This window comes from Perca fluviatilis, chromosome 22 (assembly GCF_010015445.1).
Source record: "Perca fluviatilis chromosome 22, GENO_Pfluv_1.0, whole genome shotgun sequence".
In the NCBI taxonomy this organism is placed as follows: Eukaryota; Metazoa; Chordata; class Actinopteri; order Perciformes; family Percidae; genus Perca; species Perca fluviatilis.
The window spans coordinates 6,226,462-6,246,605 of NC_053133.1; the positions used below are offsets into that span (position 1 = coordinate 6,226,462).

Genomic DNA, 20,144 nt, shown 5'->3' on the forward strand with positions numbered 1-20,144 from the left:
CATGGAATTTAGGGGTGGAAAAAAAAATTGATACAGCATAGTATCGCAACATTCTTCGTGGCAATACTGTATATCGATACAGTATTGCCACGAAGAATGTTGCCAAGTATCGATCTATTATTATATATGTCTTGGTCAGTTTGTCTGCTTGACAATCCCATTTTGTAGCAATAAAATTGAAGTGAGATGAACAAACAGAGAAATCTATCTTTTTAGATAAAACAGATGTTGACAAAGTTTCCTTTTGGTAACAATGTGAAATTGGGAAAAATTTGAAGTTGGAAAAAAGGTAATGTATCGCAGAATATTGCAATATATTTAAAATCGCAATAAAATCTTATCGTGACATAAATATCGTTATGATATCGTATCGTGAGGCCTCTGGGGATTCCCACCCCTAATGGAATTACAGAAACTGCATTATTTTATATGTGTCAGGTCTGCCCTCATGCAGACAACAGTATATTGTATTGATCATAGATTGTGTTTTACACTGCAGTTTCTCTTGAAGCCTCTCTACATTTTTGTTTTGTTGAGTTTAGTAAATGTATGCATTTTGTTTCTTTTGCTGCAGAAATTCAATAAAAAAAAAAAAAGAGCCATCTCAGAATAGCTTTATAGAATTTAAACTTTAAAAAAGAACGAGACAGAATTGTCCTGGCACCTGTCTTCCTCTCCCTTGTGCAGGAATTTCTTACTTTCTTTGTGTTCATCTTTATTGTTCCTTTTCCACACAAAAATCAAATTGGCCCTCTTTTACTCTATGTACTATGTAACATATGGTCATGCGATTGAAAGAACCTCAACACCTGAGTGTGTTTCCTAGATGGGAATCAGCTGGTATTGATCTATTTGCATAGCTTCAATCAGCGGTTTCTCAGTAGCAATGGAATAAAATGCAGGGCATATATTTGTGAACAGCTGTTCCCTTACACTTTAGCCTATAAGTTAGGTTTAGAACATGCTGTTATCTGTTCTGACTTACAGTGTGAAAGCAATTTGTGAATTTGGGAGTACATAGGCCTATCCATTGTTTTGGTCTTGATTGAGCTTGTTTGTAAAAGACGTTAAAGCATTTTAAATGTGTTAACTGCATGCAATTTGTGTCAAAGCAACAAGAAATATGTTAATCGTATAGCCTACACAGACATGTTGTGCTAACTCTGTTAAGAGTTTACGAAAGTTGTTAAAAGTATTGAAAAAATTGTCATAGCAAAAAAACTGTATTAACTGCGGAACGTGGGGAGATACGTGCGACTTTCCAAAGGTGTCTTTCTCCTTCATCTGGGCTATTTCCACTGACCTTGTGCGGGCCAGGCTGTCCCTGTTTTTGTATATCTTCTTTCGTAGCCTCTTTACACCAGAGCTAGTAACATCACCGTTGACCCATTCTTCAGCGAGGTGTAAACCCGGTCCCTTTTCTACACACTAAACAGCCCCATTTTCCTGCCTTAATGTCAAGCCAAGGGTTGCGGTCTTTCCATTCGCCCACCTGCTTCGTTGTCCAACCAGCCGGCAAGTCGCTTGTGCTAGCAGCAGGTAGCAGCTAACGTTAGCCTAGCTAGTTAGTTAGCACTCGGCCTCTACTAAACGTTGTTTTTCTGGGGAGTCGCTGGGTGGGATAGGATCCTCTGTTCTGGAAAGTGAGTGGGCCCACTGTGCTAGCTGCACCAGCGTCGTCTTTCGGTGCCTCTCCATCTTCGAGTGCCACCTTTTTGGACGTGAACCCAAAGTGTGTGAGTGATACACTCTGGTTTAGCTTTCGCTTGCTAGCCATTTTTAGTATGACTTCTCAACGTTTCTTCTGTTTGGCGCGCATGGCTAATTGGCCATAGCTACGTGCACAGGACTGGCTGGCTCCGCTTATCAAAAAAGAACATATTTGCGAATAAATGTTTTGAATTCTGAATACTGGGCATGGTGAGCTTAAAAACATTTTAGTGACAATAAAATATATTTTTTATTTTTCTGACAAAATTTGAGACCCCCTTCAAATTTAGCTTTAGAAGCTTTCAGGGGGTCTCATGGGTCTCTCTTTCTCCCACCCCCTGTATTTCGTACACACTACATAACATGTAATTTATCTGACTTTTATCCAAAGCGACTTCCAATAAGTTCAATTCAATTTAATTTTATTTATAGTATCAAATCATAACACGAGTTATCTCGAGACACTTTACAGATAGAGTAGGTCTAGACCACACTCTTAAGTTTACAAAGACCCAACAATTACAGTAATTCCCCCAAGAGCAAGCAGTGCGACAGTGAAGAGGAAAAACTCCCTCTTGGGAAGAAACCTCGGACAGACCCAGGCTCTTGGTAGGCGGTGTCTGACGGTGCCGGTTGGGGATGTGATGAACAGTGGCGATAATAGTCACATTAATAATGGAACAGTGACTTCAAATGGTAGTCGTAGTAGTTCATGTCATATCAGTGCACTGCAGGGCGTTACAGGATGTAGCGTGGCCCAGCAGAGCATGGATGGACGTAGCAGGAAGCAGCAGGGTTCAGCAGGACGCAGCATGACACTGCAGGCCACCGCAGAGCTTAGCAGGGAGTGCAGCAGGACCTTGAAACTCTCCCCTGCCGGATCGGGCTGTGCTGGCCTGGTGCTTTCAACCTTGAAGGTACAAACTCCGGACAACAAGAAGTAGTCCTAGCCTACGTGCAAGTACATTAGCTTTAAATAAGCCAAACTACAAAGAGCCATATGAAAGTGCAGCTGTAATATTCATTATTTTATTTTTGTATCCACGGTGAACTCGGAAGAGATGTGTTTTTAGCCTGCAGCGGAAGATTTGTAGGCACATTGCTAGATTCTGTGGGGTCAGACAAATCTATCCATATAAGCCACCTCAATGTCTCAATCGATTTTTAGCTATTTTGAATGGACATGCTAACTAGCTGTCTTCCGGCAGGGATAGAGGCAGATGGACCGCAGATACGTATCCTTGCAATCCTTGAAAATATCTTCATAAAGGCAACAGTACTGATAGGGCAACTTCCGTCAAAGTACACGCACACACAAGAAATTCTACCGCTCATTTACAGTACATGATCCTATTCATGGCATCTGTGAGTGGATGAGGTTGGAGGTAGCTACTGTCTACCTCTTAGGGCAGTGAGGGAGGGGGTGACATTGTTCTGCCATCTATCTTCAGGGGCCCCACGGCCCCCAGCTGACAGATAGGGGCCAGTGAGTGCCCTTGCCGCACAAGGAGGACGACATGAGACACCACGTCATCCACTAAGCTCCTGAGAAAGTGGACCTGAATCTGACAGTTCAGTGACAGCTCATCACCAAGGCCTAAAGCTCTGTGTATGTGTGTGTGTGTGTGTGTGTGTGTGTGTGTGTGTGTGTGTGTGTGTGTGTGTGTGAAAGAGAGAGAGATGCCTACAGGCTTGTACACATGCATACGAGTGTAAATGAGCCGTTCTGTTTGCATTTTCTTGCTGGACTTTGCTTGAAACCCCTCTCTTAGGAACATAACAAAACTTTTTTTGCTATTTACAGACGGTGACATTTAGCTTCAAGAAGCCCAGATCATCCTGTAAACATTCCCAACATTATTATTTTTCTTTTGGGGGCAGATTTATATCTAAATGTTAACAACACACTGGGGTAAATGTTTAGATGGGGGAGGAGGAATATGAGGACATGCACTGGAGCCGTAGTTTTATCCAGTGGATGGAAATGAATTGGCTAAATATTTAGATCACGTCTTGTTCCAGCGGATGTCTGTCACCACAGAGGATGATTTGTCTTTGTAGTCATGCAGATTTGTCAATTAAAAATCCTCATGTTTTTTTTTATTTTATTTTTTGTCTTCTGGAATGACAACTTGGGTTTATTTTCTGGGACGTCTGTATTTGTTTGTCGTCAGGGATCTGGTAAGCAGCCTTCGTGTATCAGTGATATGATTTAGACCATGATTGCTTTACGCTGGGACCGCTACAGCAGCTTCTGTTCATGGCCGCAGTGTAAAGCCTGAGCATGCTACCAGTATAGCACAATTAGGGCTCTCGCACTGTTATTGCCTGTGAATGTTCAGTTGATCGACTAATCAATGAATCTTGACAGTACTGTATCATATGAAAAGCAATGCAAACTTCAAGTGTGTGTGTGTGTGTGTGTGTGTGTGTGTGCGTGCGTGTGCGTGCGGGCCTGCGTGTTAGGAACAGGAGAGCTGGTGGAACATGGTGAGTGTAAGGGGACATGGAGGAAAGTAACCCAAGTAAAACATACAAGGATTTAGAAAGGCCTGTTACTACCCTGGGAGATGTGCATCCATTACTGCGCACTCAGGTGTTAACAGGTTCCATGTGTGTTTACACTTCATATATTGTTCCACATGCTGCTGCCGCCACAGTGGGAACAAGGCCTTCCTGAACTATTACTGCATTATTGCGAGTTTAGCGTGGGTGGGGGAACACAGAGGCAGCACCTCACAGATTGAAATCACTGCATGTACTGTAGTTAACCCTGCTTCAGAAATGTCACCCACCTGAGGAAGGAGAACATTGGGCTCTGCAGCCTCGGAGGCAGCCGAGGTGGCGGTGAAGTTGTAAAGACGGATTTGAAAAGAAAAGAAAAGAAGGAAAAAAAAGTACAGTGAGATTCATGCTTGAAATCGGCATCAATAAAACTTCTTTGGCAAACTGTGGTGTGGGTCAGCTTGAAGTCGTTTCAAAACAAATTGGGGCTCTTTTGATGGAGGCCGGTGAGCCACCTCATTAAATTTGCATGTGAATACAAATAGCTTGACCGCCTAGTGCTACACAAAATGGCCGATGCTAATGACTGTGGCAACGCCGCTGGCTCTAGCTATTGTCGAGGCCTGGCTGTGGCTGCTGGATGTCGGTGAGGCAGGAGGGGAGGCCTGGCCACAGCAGCAGACTATGGGTGTGGTGTGTGTGTGTGTGTACGGTGGTCCAGGTGGTGTGTGTGTGCATGTAATTAATGCAAAAAGCAACAACATGGCATCATGACTTTGCGTCAACATACACGCCACTTTCCTAAAGCCAAATGGCGTGTTATCTCTACGCATTTTGAGCTATCCGCGTGAATGTCTACGCTGTATACAGCGGATGTAAACATACACACCACTTGGCGTCGCCACGTGGTGTGTTATCGCGAGAACGTGCCGTACTATCGCGAGAACAACGTCACACGTGTGTAGTAAAAAAAAAAGCCTAGGAAAACAATAAACGGTTGGGTTAAGGAAAGAAACATTGGGGAAGGCTTAAAAAAAAAAAAAAAAAAAAGGCTGAAAAATGCCACACATGGGACGCGATCCAAGTGCTCCTGGGTGAAAGTCCTTTGTTTTACCACCAACCCAGCCAACCCAGCCAACCCCTTCATACTACTCGCTACGGCGAAAATTCACACGTAATGTAGGTCAATGGCGGCCGAACGGCGTTGATAAACACACTAAAAAGCGATTATGCGTCTTGATAACACGCCAAAATAGCATACAAATTGGCGTGTCATACATACGCCACTTCATGATATTAGTCTGCAGACGAAGGAAAAAGTGTGTGCCCTTGTGTCTTGCGTAGGCCTACATTTAACTCATGTCTCCTCATATCAAAATAAATCCTCCTGTATGGTGATTTCCTGAACTTCTCGTGGCCACCTGACACCCATGTGTGAGCCAGCAAAGTGGAATCAGGCTTAAGAAAACAGCAGTCACATTAGGCAGGCCAGGCAGAGGACATTGTTATTCTTACAAGGGTAATAGTCCTGGGGGAGGCCCTGAGCGTGGGCTGAGCCTCGCTAATGCAAGCTGCTGTTAAGTGGTTAGCTGCTAATAGTGTTTTCCTGTCCTCCTAATGGAAAGAAACAAGGGTCAGCGCTCAGCAAAGAGACACACACTTTTCACTGAAGCGGACTTCTACTTCCATCTACTTACAGGATGTCTTGCTTGCGGTTACCATGGTGACCGGGGAGTCTACGGGGTGTGAACTTTTCAACCCAAGCTGCCCTATCTTGCTTTGTGTGACGCACATAGTACATAATACACTGACTTTTTGCAGTCCCCGTCATAATTACTGTGGCATTTTGACTGCCAGAAATGTAAATATTCAGCTGGAGTTTATAAACTCCTGATGAATGAGCTCGACGGGAATCTAACCCCAGGTTCCAAACAAAATGTCAAAATCTAACTTTTACTGCTCTACTGCTTGTACTTGTAGCAAAAACGTAGCTGGAAAGTAACAAGTGTCCCATAATGGTTTAAAGACTGGTCCTGTGACTGGTGTTGCACCACCTGTGGTTATATACAAAATCATCCCTGTAAGTTCTTCCTTGTATTCCCAAAGGGTCAGTTCACTTGAATGACAAAAAAATATTTTCTTAAATATGTATCCATTTTCTCTGGATAATCCACTTTCACACCTATAGTTGGTCCTACTTGGTGCGATTCTGGGGGTGAAGTTGCAACTGTACCTTGTCAAATGCACCAAACGCTGTAAACAAATGTCACGCGGTTGAAACGGTCGATGGATTGTGGTTAAGTTCGAAGGCGTCAATCATTTTGTCGCTTTCCGGGGTCCTTTGTTCTCTCCGTTTGTTTGTTTTTATAGCGAACAGTGCCAGGTTACCGGTTCGAGAGTCCCCACTGCTGTTCCTCGGGTAGTTTTTAAGACGACCCAGGCAAGAAAAGCTGCGCTCACAGCTTACTGATGTCACGGGGAGCGTCAGTTTGTAAAAGTCTATAAATGCATCTTTGTGCGGCTTTATGAGGGGATTGGATTGCCATTGAGTGCTGGTGATAGTGTGTCCTCGTTCTTCTTTTCTTCGCGGCAGCTTGTAAAGTCTTGCAGACAGGCTTTCCTCACTGATTCCATAAAGGGCCATGGGCCGCGGGAGTTGTTTGTCCAGAAAAATATGTGTGTTTGGGGCTAAGGGCTGGCACATCATTTGTCTCTGTTGAGAAGCGCTGTTCCATCTCCATTAACAACATGTCTATAACAGAATAGAAATGGAGTGCCTTTTTAGGTCATCCATGTTGTCTAAGCGTGCTCTTCCGGGTCTTGCACATCAAAATTCCCCCCCACCCCTAGATTTCGAGCTGATTTGGCCTGCCTTCTCTCACTTAGTGGAGCCTGTGTCACAACTTCTGTTTTCGCGCACAGGCCTTCAGTTTGTTTCGGATTTCTTTCCATTTGTCGTCTGTGCGCTTTTATCCTGAGATGGCGTTGATTACAGATCATCTGCCGTTACAAGATCAAAGGTCTGACTGTAGCTGATCCCACATGAATTTGGTTTTTCTGAATACATCCTCAAAAAGAATGAGATGCTAAACAAACTTTCTCATCAATGATTGCACTGATAGGGCGCCTGGGTAGCTCATCTGATAGAGCGGGCGCCCATATATAGAGGTTTACTCCTCGACACAGCGGCTGTGGGTTCGACTCCGACCTGTGGCTCTTTGCTGCATGTCATTCCCCCCTCTCTCTCTCTCCCCTTTCAAGTCTAAGCTGTACTATACAAATAAAGGTCTAAAATGCCCAAAAAATAATAATAATTGCACTGATAGCTCTTGCCTCTGTCCTCCAGTTCAGGTTTGACTGGCCGATAACTGATGATGGTTTTTTTGACTGCCCAGATTGCATTATACTGGCATGTTCTACACACTGCACTGTTGGCTCAAAGTCTTTTTAGTGTCTCAAAAACAACTCTGCTGCAGCATTGACATTATGCACACAGTCCAACACTAAGCTAATCATACAGTACGTGCATGGCAATGTATGTAAGTTGCCTGTAGCGCCTCAAAACCTGAACTTTTCCTGTACTCGATTGTTACATCCTGACATTACCGATGCTCCGTCGTAGCACTGGCCAACACAAAAATGTAGATCTATATTACACTGACGGAGTGTACGTGTTGAAATTATGATACATGCTTTCCCTCTTGTTACTATTAAACTGTTTGCATAGAATAATATTATACTGAATATTATAAACAAGATAACATGGGAACCATTGCTTGTCCTTGTCTAAGCACGGTGTATTCCTGAAGACACACATGCCCTCCCAGACCAGATAGGGGAGACGACATCTACTCTGTATCATGATTTACTACATTTCACTCGGTAATTATAAAAAGCGGCTGTAGAGAGCTTTTCGTTAGGTCACTGTCTCTACTACTCTTTAGTGCGGAGAAGGCCTCCTTGTTGTGTTCTCAAGTAAAATGAACTTTTGGCTATTCCAGTGGTCCTGTCTATCATTTGATCATGTAAATTATTCTAACAGTAGGCTTGGTACTCTCGAGAAGCGGAGCTTCAAGTAGCAAGTTTGAATCCAGACTCGCGGCCTTCTTGGTTCTTCTAAAAAGAAGACGGATTCAGCAGCTGCATAGCGCAAAGGACAGAACCAACAACGGCAGTCCCTCTGAACCATTTCACTCAGCCTCAGCGGCAAGAGCTTAAGATGTCAATCTTTTGAACTAATCTTTCTCAAAACAGCGTGGCTCTGTAGTTTTTAGCAAACACCATTAAAAAAATATGTAAATATTGCATTTCTCAGGGACCATTTTCAGCTGCGGATTTAAACAAGTATTACTAGCAAGTATTACTAGTATTTCTGACAGCAGGACAGCATGTGCGGGATTGAGTCTAAATAAACTACAGTGGTAATGAAGATAGGTGTCACCCAGTGCTACAGTGTGGCTCACTGATGTTTTTAATAGATTTTGGACAGCGGAGCTCTATGGCACAGATAATTCAAATGGATCAGGCATTGATACACACACACACACACACACACACACACACACACACACACACACACACACACAGTGTTTCCATTAGATTCTTTTGACAAGAAAAATAGAGACCACCAGCGATGTTTAAAATAAGGGCAGAATAATATTAAAATCCTCACTGACACCCTGTTGAACATAAGAGGGACAGTGTTTTCCCTGAAATCCAGTAAGGCAGAATAGAGGGGCTTTAGAGGCATTAGAGTGAGTATAAAATAAATAGCACCACTACTTCCAGGATAAATCCAGCCAGTGAGGAGAGAGAGAGAGAGAGAGAGAGAGAGAGAGAGAGAGAGAGAAAGAAAAGTTATTTGAAGCTGAAAACATGACCTCTGGAGAAGGTTCAAGAACAACTGACAAAAGTAGCAGCTCTACTGTAAAACAAGGCCTCACTGTCAGGTCCAACACACACACACTACGACCTAGCTTTGAAACATCACACTGCCAAAGCAGGATGCTCCTGTCACACACACACACTTCTGTATTCCCTATTTTAACCACATCTAACACTGTGCCGTATAGCTATGACCACACATGTAAACTGTAAGTACATGGATTGTACTTTACCCTCCCGTCAATGTTTAATGTTTTCAGGTTTAAAGTAAAAACACAAGCTTGAATCACCAAATAAATAAAAAAGTCATTTTAATGGAAGTTTTTCTTTCACACTCACAATCAAGCTTATAGTCTGATCACAGAGAGAAATGTTGGACATTTACCCAGAACAAGACACACACTGGTCAGTTTTATCAGAAAAAAAAAAAAAATACATACATATATGTATTTTTTTATTTATATCTCATCTTTACAATAAGCTTGAATCATGAAACGTACACAGGAGTGTGCGCACACCTACAGTCAAACACTGAATTTTTTTTTACTCCTCAAATAAGGGGTCAGTGTAAAATTCTTGTTATAAGCAACGACAACATTTTTGTTTGTTTTTTTACAAATGTGCAAATAAGACAGATTTGGAATCCTTCAGCACGCAGTGTGAAAGTCCAGGATCCTTTAGGAGCAGTCACAGAGCTCTCACTCCACCTCAGTCCTGCCCTCTCAAGTTTAAATACAGCTCCTCTTTGCTTCGCCTTTCATTTTCAAGTAAAGTGCTCTAGCAAAAACCACACGGCATGAGACCAGTCTGGTATTTTTTTTTTGCCTCTGGTTGAAAAAGAACTAAAAAACACAAACCCACACAGCCCAATGGATGAAAAACATTGGAATGTCTTTTAAATAAAAAAAAAAAATTTAAAATAGCAGGAGCCAACAAGCCAACGAGTAAGAGGCCGTCCTGGCTGTTTGTGGGGAGGCGACAGTCACATAGTTCCCCGGCAGAAATCATACAAACTCGAGCTTGCCGTGGCCGCTGTACATCCCCCAGTGCACCAGAGACAGGATCTTGTCGTTGCCCAGGTCGGCCTGCCTCAGCTTGTCGCAGGTCAGACAGCAGTTCTCGTGGCCCGTGACGGGCACCATGCACTCCAGGTCCAGCTTGGCCACGTGGCCCTTCTTGGTGTGGTGGCCGTGGAAGCTGTAGTGTAGCCGCGACAGCATCTGTTGCCGCTGGTCCTGCAGCCGCTTGTTCTCGCTGCGCAGCATTCGCAGCGCCAGCATGATGAGCAGCACCAGGATGAGGCCGCCGGCGATGGGCACGGCGATCACCGCCGCCCGGAACCACACCTCCTTGGCTGAGGCAAGCTCCTGAACCCGGGTCACCAGGTTCCTGTTGTTACCGTCTGGCTGGTACCGGCTGTGATCTGCGCGCACAGAGATAAGCATCGGTTTAACTGCAGGTGCACATTATTATGTACAGATTTATGAACAACAGTACCTTCTTTTCAAGCAAATGGTTATTTAAAATACACGTATGCCATTTGTAGCCTATTTAGAAGCTTTGCTACACAGTAATGCCAGTAACCAAAGCAAGAGAAAAATAAGACACGCAGGCGAGAGCGAGGAAGTGAGAAAGGGCAGCAAATGAGTCACCCTGTCCAGACTGAGAGCCAGAAATTAATTTAAGCTAATAAACTATATAGTGTGCTCTGGTCGGAGTCACAACAGCGCTGTCCCCTCAGGACAGGGCCCCTTCCTCTCCGTTTCTCTACGCACCTTTTCATAACCATGGGAGCTAGTACTTCTGCCCAACACGCAGACTTGTCAGGGAATAGTCATTCAACAAGGCACATTCCTACTCAGTGGGGAAATTACATGGTGCACACATAATAATAAAAAAGAATATATCTGATCTCTTTCCAAGTGCTTAAGGTAAACTGGCTGCTCCCTGGCTTCCCAGGCACAGAGCTGGAGCCCATTAAAAAGGCAAATTGAAGTTGTTTTTTTTAATGCTGGGAAGTAGAAAAATAAAAGTAAGGAGGGGGCAAGGGTGGCCTGCATGTCCATAAACAGAAAAGTGCCTGAAGAGCTCTACAGTTCAATATATTGCTTCTTGAACAGCAAAGAGGAAAATATTAAATATTTGCTGAGGAGGAATCGTAACCCCTCCGCCCCCCCAGAGTCCACTCATTGTAAAACCAGTTGAAGATAATTTCATGTTTCAGTGAGGGGGGGGGGTAGAACACCCTGACAGTTGGTGTTTAAGCTCTCGGGGTTTCTCCTTTACCTGTTGAGTCTCTGGTGTGCCCCAAATCGTGCAGGCCTTTGTAGTTGCACATGTCGTCGTGGCAACACTCCAGCGTCGAGGTCCCGCTGAGCACATCCGCGCCCCTGGAGCTGCTGCAGATGTCCGCCGAATTGACGATGGGGTCTAAACACCCATGGGTGACGGGAGAGTGTACAATGAGCGGATCCAGCACCTTGGTGAAGCAGGCGTTCAGTTCGGACTTGCACATGTATCCGGTGGCCACGCAGTGTGGCGCGTCACAGTAACACCTTATTTCTCCTGGAAATGGAAAAAATCAAAAATAAGGCATGGTTAGGGGAAAAATGTTGGGTGTATTTATAGCATTAAACCAATACTTTATTCCTGGCAAGTCCAAACGATATTTTGACTATAACTTGGCCTGAACTTGAGCATAGCAGTTTGGAGTGTTTGTCAGGACCCTATAGGTGCTTTTTAGGAGTTTAATTGGTTACCAATATAAAAAAAATATATTAATATAATTCAGCTTTTTATTCGGGCTGTTTCATCCCCACTTTTAGTACAGTTATGTCATTTTATATGAAGGTATACCCCACCACAGTGTTTAGGGGACTTAATCAGTGGTGTAGTCTAATGTATTGAAGTGGGTATACTGTATGGGCCTATACTGTATATATGGGCCAGAATGGGCCTTCATAGTGGGGGGTCTGGGTGTCATCCCCCAGGGAAGTTTTAAGCCTCAATGACTTCATTTCCTGAATTTCTGACACTGTTATGCACCACCTTGCAGTGGAAATACATTTATTTAGCCTATGTGAAGAAAAAAAAATGTATGTATGTTGTTGGGCATTTTTAAGTGGGTATATGGAAATCCTGGAGCTTTCTTAGTGGGTATGCTGCGTATACCTGCACGTAGACTACACCACCGGACTTAATCCTATGAAATGCAGTCTGTGATCTACTATACTTTTATTTTGAAAGCGTGTGCTGGCAAAGTGTCCGATGTGCACTCTGCAGTAAACAGCCAGGTAACTTTAACTTGTGCATCCATTCGGCACAAAAAAAGCCTTCATTTAAACAGATTATCATACATTTTTCTGTCTGTATTATAAAAACAGGAACCGTGTATAGATTATAATTAGTGGTTTGTTTGAAAGCCAGTTTCTTTCAACCCAAATGGAAACTCGTAAAGGGGGGAGGGGGGGCCGGAGCGCGAGGCAGAGTCTCTCCTCTCCGCCGTTTGCACGCAAATCTTTACTTGTGGTCAGGACTGCCTGGGGGTGCAGCAGGGTTTACTGACGTCCCATCTAAAGAGCTTCCAGCAACCTTATTATTACGGATGCCTGCTTTTACACGGGCCCATTCATTACTTCATCCGTGGCCTCTTTAAAAAAATATATATATACTTTTCAAAACAAAAATCTAGGCCAAGGATCTGCCCTAACAAAAACATGACTTAGAATTGACTTTGAGAACTTGTATTTATGCCAGGCTCTTACTGTCTTCGTGTCCTCGAGTGCCGTGGTAATACTTCCACAGGACAATAAATCGGAATGTTGCGTGTGTGTACCTTTAACACATATTGTAGGATATCTATATAGTCTTCATTAGGCTGGCGACTGACTGCATTATAACGAGTAAAAAAAAATAGCTCCATAAACAGAGAGAAAAAAAAAAGTAAAGCCAAAAGTCTTGCCTTGTGTTTCCATCTGCTACATAAAAAAAATAAAAATAAACCTAGGCTAAAAAATCCAGCAGCTAAAGCTTGTAGAAACAAAGTGTGCTCCTTCCTCTCAGTGGTGGTGGCTCTTTGAACATTCATCAGGTCAGTGTTTTCACTGGGAAGGATTGGAGCAGCCAGGGCCCGGGCAGGTCATTTGGAGAATATTTCATTAGAAAGGAGAGGCCCCTTTGTGGGCCGAGGGGGGGGGGGCATATAGCCTTTTTGCCCTGCTCAGTCTTCTATGAATGGCAGCTTAAAACCAGAGTTAAAAAGGAGTTATCCGAGTGAAACGTAGGCCTACCAGCCAAAATGAGACAGGATGTGTGCATTATTATTTATTTTTTATCGTTAAACATTTAAGTTGGGTCTTTATCTGGACAAAAACCCGCAGGACTACTGTTGGGGGGAACTTTCCTTCAAAGAAGTCCATCAAGTCTAAATAATCGTTCATTTCAGTTGTTTACACTGCAAATTTTGAGGGGTTTGATCTAAGAATAGTAATGTGCATGATGGCCATAAAACAAACACTAAACCACTAAATGTGTAAATCATAAAAAATAAAATAAATGTCCCTAGGACCACAAGTAGTTATCTCGACTCTCCTCAGTAGTTTATGCCCGGTTTCTTCTATGATTTTATGGGCTAAATGGTAAAATTGTTGTCTAGCTTGACGTGATAGTTTGAGCAACACTGTCCAACTTCAAATCTCAACTCTGAGGGGTAAATTCAGTCTCGGTTTATCGCTGTGAAATAGTGTTTTAAGCCGGATATGAGAAGCTAACAAACATGCCCCTTTTCGCAAACCAACATGTACAACTGTTACCTTTAGTAAGAAGAACAGCCATGGCACAGAGTTCCAGTTGTAGCCAAATGGAAATTAAACTGCACTGGCGATCCATTTACAGCAAATTACTGCGCAAAAAAAGTCCTCGTATATCCAGTAGCAGCCGCAGAGACCGCTGGGCGAAGAGCTGGACGACAAAAAAGATTTACATGGAGGCACGGCTAAAAATGAGTCATTCCTGTACTAAAAACACGACAACTCACAATCCTTCCTGGAACAAAAGTAGCAAAAAATAATTAAAAAATCACTCCGAAATGTTTCCTCTCCCGCATGGAGACAGAAAAGTGTGTTGTTAAAAGCGGCCCGACATTACTGGAGGACACAGAACACAGCGTCTTCTTCTTTAAGCCGAAAGAAGAAGTAGAAAAAAAAGAGAAATATACTCCTGGGAAGATAGTGAATTGAGATATAAAGTTGTCACCGCTGGTCCTCCTCTGCCTCTGTACGCGGCCGGTGACGATGAAGCATCCCTTTCGTATTGTTGGACGGAGAAATGTCTCAGAAATGTTACAAAAAGGCAGCTAACTCCGCGGTATCAAAGGCTGTATGCAGACTCCGGACACACAAGAATTTTAGCTGGAGAAATAGTTGTGGTCTGTCAGAGCTCCGCCCCCCTCCAAGCTAATTGGTCAGACCACCGAGAGAGAAGTTAGTCACAATACGTAATAACATTGTATCCGGTACGTCTTTTCAAAATAAGACACAGGCAACAGAGACAAGAAAGACCTTTACATAAAGCTAAGAAATGCATTAAAAAAAAAACATTATAAAAATATTATAAATTATATTTATAAAAATGATATGATAATATGGTCACACCTGACCATATTATCATATCATTTTTATAAATATAATTGTAAAAGAGATGTTTGATCTCAATGGGACTTCCTGGTAAAAATAAATACATACATGAATACTGTAAGTATCCTGAACAAGTGAAGTGGGCTTGCTATGTTTCATTAGACAAATAAACGTAAAAAACCAAACACATGTACAAATGAAAAGTTTTTTTTTTTCCCTTTTTAATGGTGCAATAATGCAAAGCTTTGTGTTCAGCTAGTATAGTTCTATTTGGGCAGTGACTGATAAAAGACAGGATCCTATGATTTGGTTGGTGACAGCATTGCTATTATTCTAGGCCTACTTAACCTACATCACCACGCACCGTGTTGAATTGTACCCATAAGGCACTCTTTCATCAAGAAATACAACTAGTTTAAGTCCCTGCTGCATTTTTACCTCACATTATCAACATTATGTAATTGTTCTGTACATTCAAATAATTGACGGTTAATTTTTCCCTTGACGCTTTATTTTATTTATTTCCCTTATCCTGTAGGCCTATTTTTTTTTGCATTTATATAGCAAGTGAAGAAATACATAGCTTTATATATATAAATGCATGTTAAACCATAGGCATATTTAGGCTAAATAGTTTCCTAAAAATGCAGGTAGGCTACTTCTCCTGATAGAAAGAATAATATATATATATATATATATATATATATATATATATATATATATATATATATATATATATATATATATATATATATTTCACGCAGGGGTGTAATGGCATTGTGAAATCTCTATGTATGTAGACATCCCAGGGTCCATTCATTCCATTTGGTATTTGAGGTTAAGTGTTGTGTAAAAGTGAAGCCAGGCTGGCCAGTAGCAGATACCTGCCGTGTCATCCTGCTGGCAGCCAGGTTGACGCCGGGCTGAGCCGCTTCCCTTCAGGCTACCAGACTGCTGCTGCCGCTGCAGGGAGGAGCGGGACAGCCCAACAAGGAAAATTAGCAATCCAAAAAAGGCACATGGCGCCACCGAGACGACACACACACACACACACACACGCACACGCACACACACACACACACACACACACACACACACACACACACACACACACACACACACACACACACACACTATTGTCTTTATCAGCGACAACTGCTTTTTTATGCAGCTCCAAATATAAATCTTTCGAGGACATAAAAAAACTAATTAGTGACCCCTATATATATATATATATATATATATATATATATATATATATATATATATATATATATATGCTGCATGCTTTTAAAAAGCCTTTTCATAAACGACACTAACAAAAATCAGGAAGAGGAAAAAGAACAATGTCACCCTGCAGATAGGCTTAACTATGATAATAATATTATATCCTGGGGGGGGGTCATAAGCTCCTTGCGTGTTGAAATAAAGCATGTGTGTCCAACAGACAACAGGATGAGGACAACGCTTTAGGGAACACAGAAAACTACTCACTGCAATTACCGTAATTATCTGCAATTCCACAGAGGCGCCAGTCCACGACTGGCGTTACAGTATTCATCTCTGCCGAGAGCTGCATGGGAAGGGTGGACGTCGACAGAAATACTGGTTTTATGCTATTGTTAAGCAGTTTCTGTGATACTGAGTGTAATTGTCTCTGTAAAAGCATGGGTATTTGTCTGAGAACCCATACCATGCTGTTGTTTAATGATTATGGCTCATATTATCGGTGCGTTAAAAATAATGAATACATTTGACATTAAGATGTTTGGATTTTTATTTCGTGCCATTAAACATGATCAGAAATGCCCCCTTTGCTGCCAGCAGCAGCAGCAGCAGCACCTCCATCGCTGCATGCCTTTACTGGTGGTGGATAGTTAAACATCACCACCTGGTGGTCAAAACTGATATGACCTTTTTATTTCACAAAATAGCTTCATTACAGGCATTCTAGCTATTATAGCATGGGCGTTTACAGGGGGGATTAGAGTTAGGCAATATATCGATATTATATCGATATCGTGATATGAGACTAGATATGGTCTTAGATTTGGGATATCGTAGTGTTGTCTTTTCCTGGTTTTAAAGGCTGCATTACAGTAAAGTGATGTCATTTTCTGAACTTGCTGTTCTATCATTTGCCTTTACCCACTTAGTCATTATATCCACATTACTGATGATTATTTATCAAAAATCTCATTGTGTAAATATTTTGTGAAAGCACCAATAGTCAACACTACAGTATCGTTGCGGTATCGATATCGAGGTATTTGGTCAAAAATATCGTGATTTTGATTTTGTCCATATCACCCAGCCCTAGGGGGGATAATCAAAACTGGCCAGTGCAACCCACACCAACAACCTATTACAATTACCTTTACATAAATAAAGACATTTGCACCATAACTTGATGCAGAAAAGGCACACATTGTTGCAGAAAACAAAAATGTGTTTGATATACTCAAAATTTCTATATTGCTCAAAAGTGGAGATCTCAACCCTCCCCCCCCCCACCACCCTAATGTTGAACCCAAAGTCACGCCCTTGTATTATAGTACTGCTTTTATAAAAAGCTGAGGGACTTGCGCCAGGATTATTAAAAAAAAAAAAAAAAAAAAAAAAAGAAAGGTCAGTGGCCAGGTTGGATCAGTGGGTAGAGCAGGTGCACATATATTTAGAGGTTTATGCCTCAACACAGAGGTCCAGGGTTCGACTCTTACCTGTGACAATTTCCTGCATGTCTTCCCCCCTCTCTCTCACCTGTCCTGTCCATTAAAGGTGGAAAAGCCCTCCCAAAAAAAAAAAAGAATGGTCAAGGTAATCTACCTTTTAGTCCTCCGTTAGTGTTTATTTATTCCCTGCCTGGTAAATTCCCACTTCTCCAACACAAGCTCCACACCTTCACTTTTTTATTTTAAGATTATTTTTTGGGGGCTTTTCCCTTTATTATAGTGACAGTGGATGGACATGAAAGGGGGAGAGAGATGGGGGGGGGACATGCAGCAAAGGGCAGCAGGTCGAATTCGAACCCGGGCCGCTGCAGGACTCAGCCAACATGGGGCGAACGCTCCCACTGGGTGAGCTAGAGGCCGCCCCACGCCTTCAGTTTTTCTAAAAAAAGAAAAAGAAAAAACTCCCAAGAAATGCGTGTGTGTGTGTTCCCTGGGACAAGTAAACTGCACTTGATGTGTAAATCGGTGGAGTGCCCCTTTAAACAATTTTTTTCTGACAAAGGATAAAGAAATATGATTTAATGATCTCCATAAAAACCTTGACACATGTTGACGAGGCGTACCTGCCTCCAACTATAGGCCTACCATACGGACAGGCCTGCTGTTTAAAAGCCCCCCGGTAAGAAAAACTAAACTGTGTGTCTTTTTCTGCTGAGAGGATGAGCGTTAACAAGCTTTCAGCACTGGGATGGAGGGGGTGGGGGGGTTGGGTCATGTAATTGGCCCCTTTAGGGATTACACCCCACAGGCTGTTTCTGCTTTCACACATTAGGAGACACTTGTAGGTGTGAACCGGCACAGACTGTAGGGGCTTTGCTTAACAAAAGCCCCCCCTGGAGTGGAGGTCAAGTCTACCTGAGAGAGAGTAGATATCCCAAACCATGTCTGCATTTGAAATGTAACCGTAAACACAAGTTACAGCTCTAAACACCCCCCCCTGATGAGTCTGAAGAGAACAAAAATGACCTTGTTTTCCACTTTGAAGATCTAAACCTCAGACTGTCTCTCTCTCTCTCTCTCTCTGTCTCTCTCTCTCCATGATACATGAGGACACACGCCGGGGCAGACAGACTTCCTCCAACACCTCCCCGGCTTCCTCCTCCCTTCTTTGATGTGAGCCATATCAAGGTCTCTGAAGAATCCGAGACAGGCAGACTGTCTCCATCCTCCATCATCTATTTTGTTCTCCTCGAGATAATGGAGCAGAGCACCAGAGCGCATGCAGAGAGGTCCAGCAGTTCTGTAGTGGATCCATACTGTAGACATGCAGGGAGAACCGCCAGCAGCAGCTTTGATGTTACAGATTGGGTTACAGGCTCGGCATTCACAAGCACTCATGCAGACTTTTCTCTAGAGTGCTCCGAGGCAGGAACCTTCAGAGATGACTTTGTGGATAATCTGCGTTTTGATCATGAGGAGTGGTGTCCCCTTCGTTATCAGGCCAGGCCTCTGGGATGCTGCCTTGTACCATAAGAGCTTGACAATACAGCGGAATAAGAACTGAAAATAATAGTTCTGAAATACTGTGAAATAAGTTATTTTATAGTTTATTCAGATATAGAAGGTCAGTATGACTAAATGCATTAAAAGTTTTGCACATTAACCCTCATGTCATCCTCAGGTCAAGTTTGACCTGTTTTCAAAGGGTTTGTTTTATATCAGAAATATGGGAAGTCGAAATAAGTTAATAAAAAATGTTGAAAAAAGTGACAAAAGGTTGGGAAAAGCGTAAAATATGTTGGAAAAAGCAGCAAACACGACAATAAAAACTTCATAAACACCAGAAGAAAACGCCAAAAACATTGGAAAAAGGGACAAAAACTTTGAAAACAAACTTTGAAAACATCTGAAAAAGCTATAAAAAATGATGAAAATAACCCACAAAACCCCCCAAAAAATGAAAAAGAACTTTGAAAAAAAAAGCAACAATGGAAAGACAACACAAGACAACACAAGGGTTAAATCAAAGCAATTGTAAATTGAAAGTGTTGCAGTGGATTTTGTTGGCTGGCCCTATTGTCTGAATTAGATTGCAGAAAGGAACAATTTTGCCATTTGAGTTAGAGAGTTCATTCGTTTTTAAGATCATTTTTGGGGCATTTTAGGCCTTTATTTTTAGGACAGCTTAAGACATGAAAGGGGAGAGAGAGAGGGGGGGGGAAATGACACACAGCAAAGGGCTGCAGGCCAGAATCGAACCCACAGCCGCTGCATCAAGGAGTAATCCTCTATATATGGACGTGCACTCTACCAGGTGAGCTACCCAGGTGCCCTGGAGAGTTCATTCTTGACTATGGGGAATAGTAGTTTAACATAATAATCTTTTAAACAACTTTCATATTACTTAATGTTCATGTAACATAGTCAAGTATCTAAAAAAATATGCTTAATTATGTAAAAAGGGCATGGAGGGAGAGAGGACAGAAAAATGTGTGTATAGTGCAAAATACAAAGCAAAAACTAATAATTCATAGTTAAATAAGGTGAGATGGTACACACTTGTACTGATGTACAAATGTAAAGATGCAGAAAAAAATAGTTACCCTTAGAATCCATGCTCATTTGTATGGAAGAGGATTAGGGCCACATGTGATGAAATGTATTGAGCTGTGAGTTTAAAGTCAGAATACTGAGATTAAAGTCAGAACTCAAATACATTTTTTCACATGTGGCCCTAATC

At 42.3% G+C, this 20,144-nt stretch overlaps 1 protein-coding gene across 1 annotated transcript; it reads right to left on the minus strand.

The window, feature by feature from the left end:
- Positions 1–9,393: 9,393 nt before the first annotated feature.
- bambia (BMP and activin membrane-bound inhibitor (Xenopus laevis) homolog a) lies at positions 9,394–14,510 on the minus strand. The gene is made up of 3 exons (XM_039790875.1): positions 13,911–14,510; positions 11,386–11,664; positions 9,394–10,522 (listed from the first exon to the last, which is right to left on the minus strand). The coding sequence occupies exons 1-3, from the start codon at positions 13,984–13,986 to the stop codon at positions 10,104–10,106; spliced, it is 774 nt and encodes a 257-aa protein (XP_039646809.1). The 5' UTR covers positions 13,987–14,510; the 3' UTR covers positions 9,394–10,103.
- Positions 14,511–20,144: the final 5,634 nt, after the last annotated feature.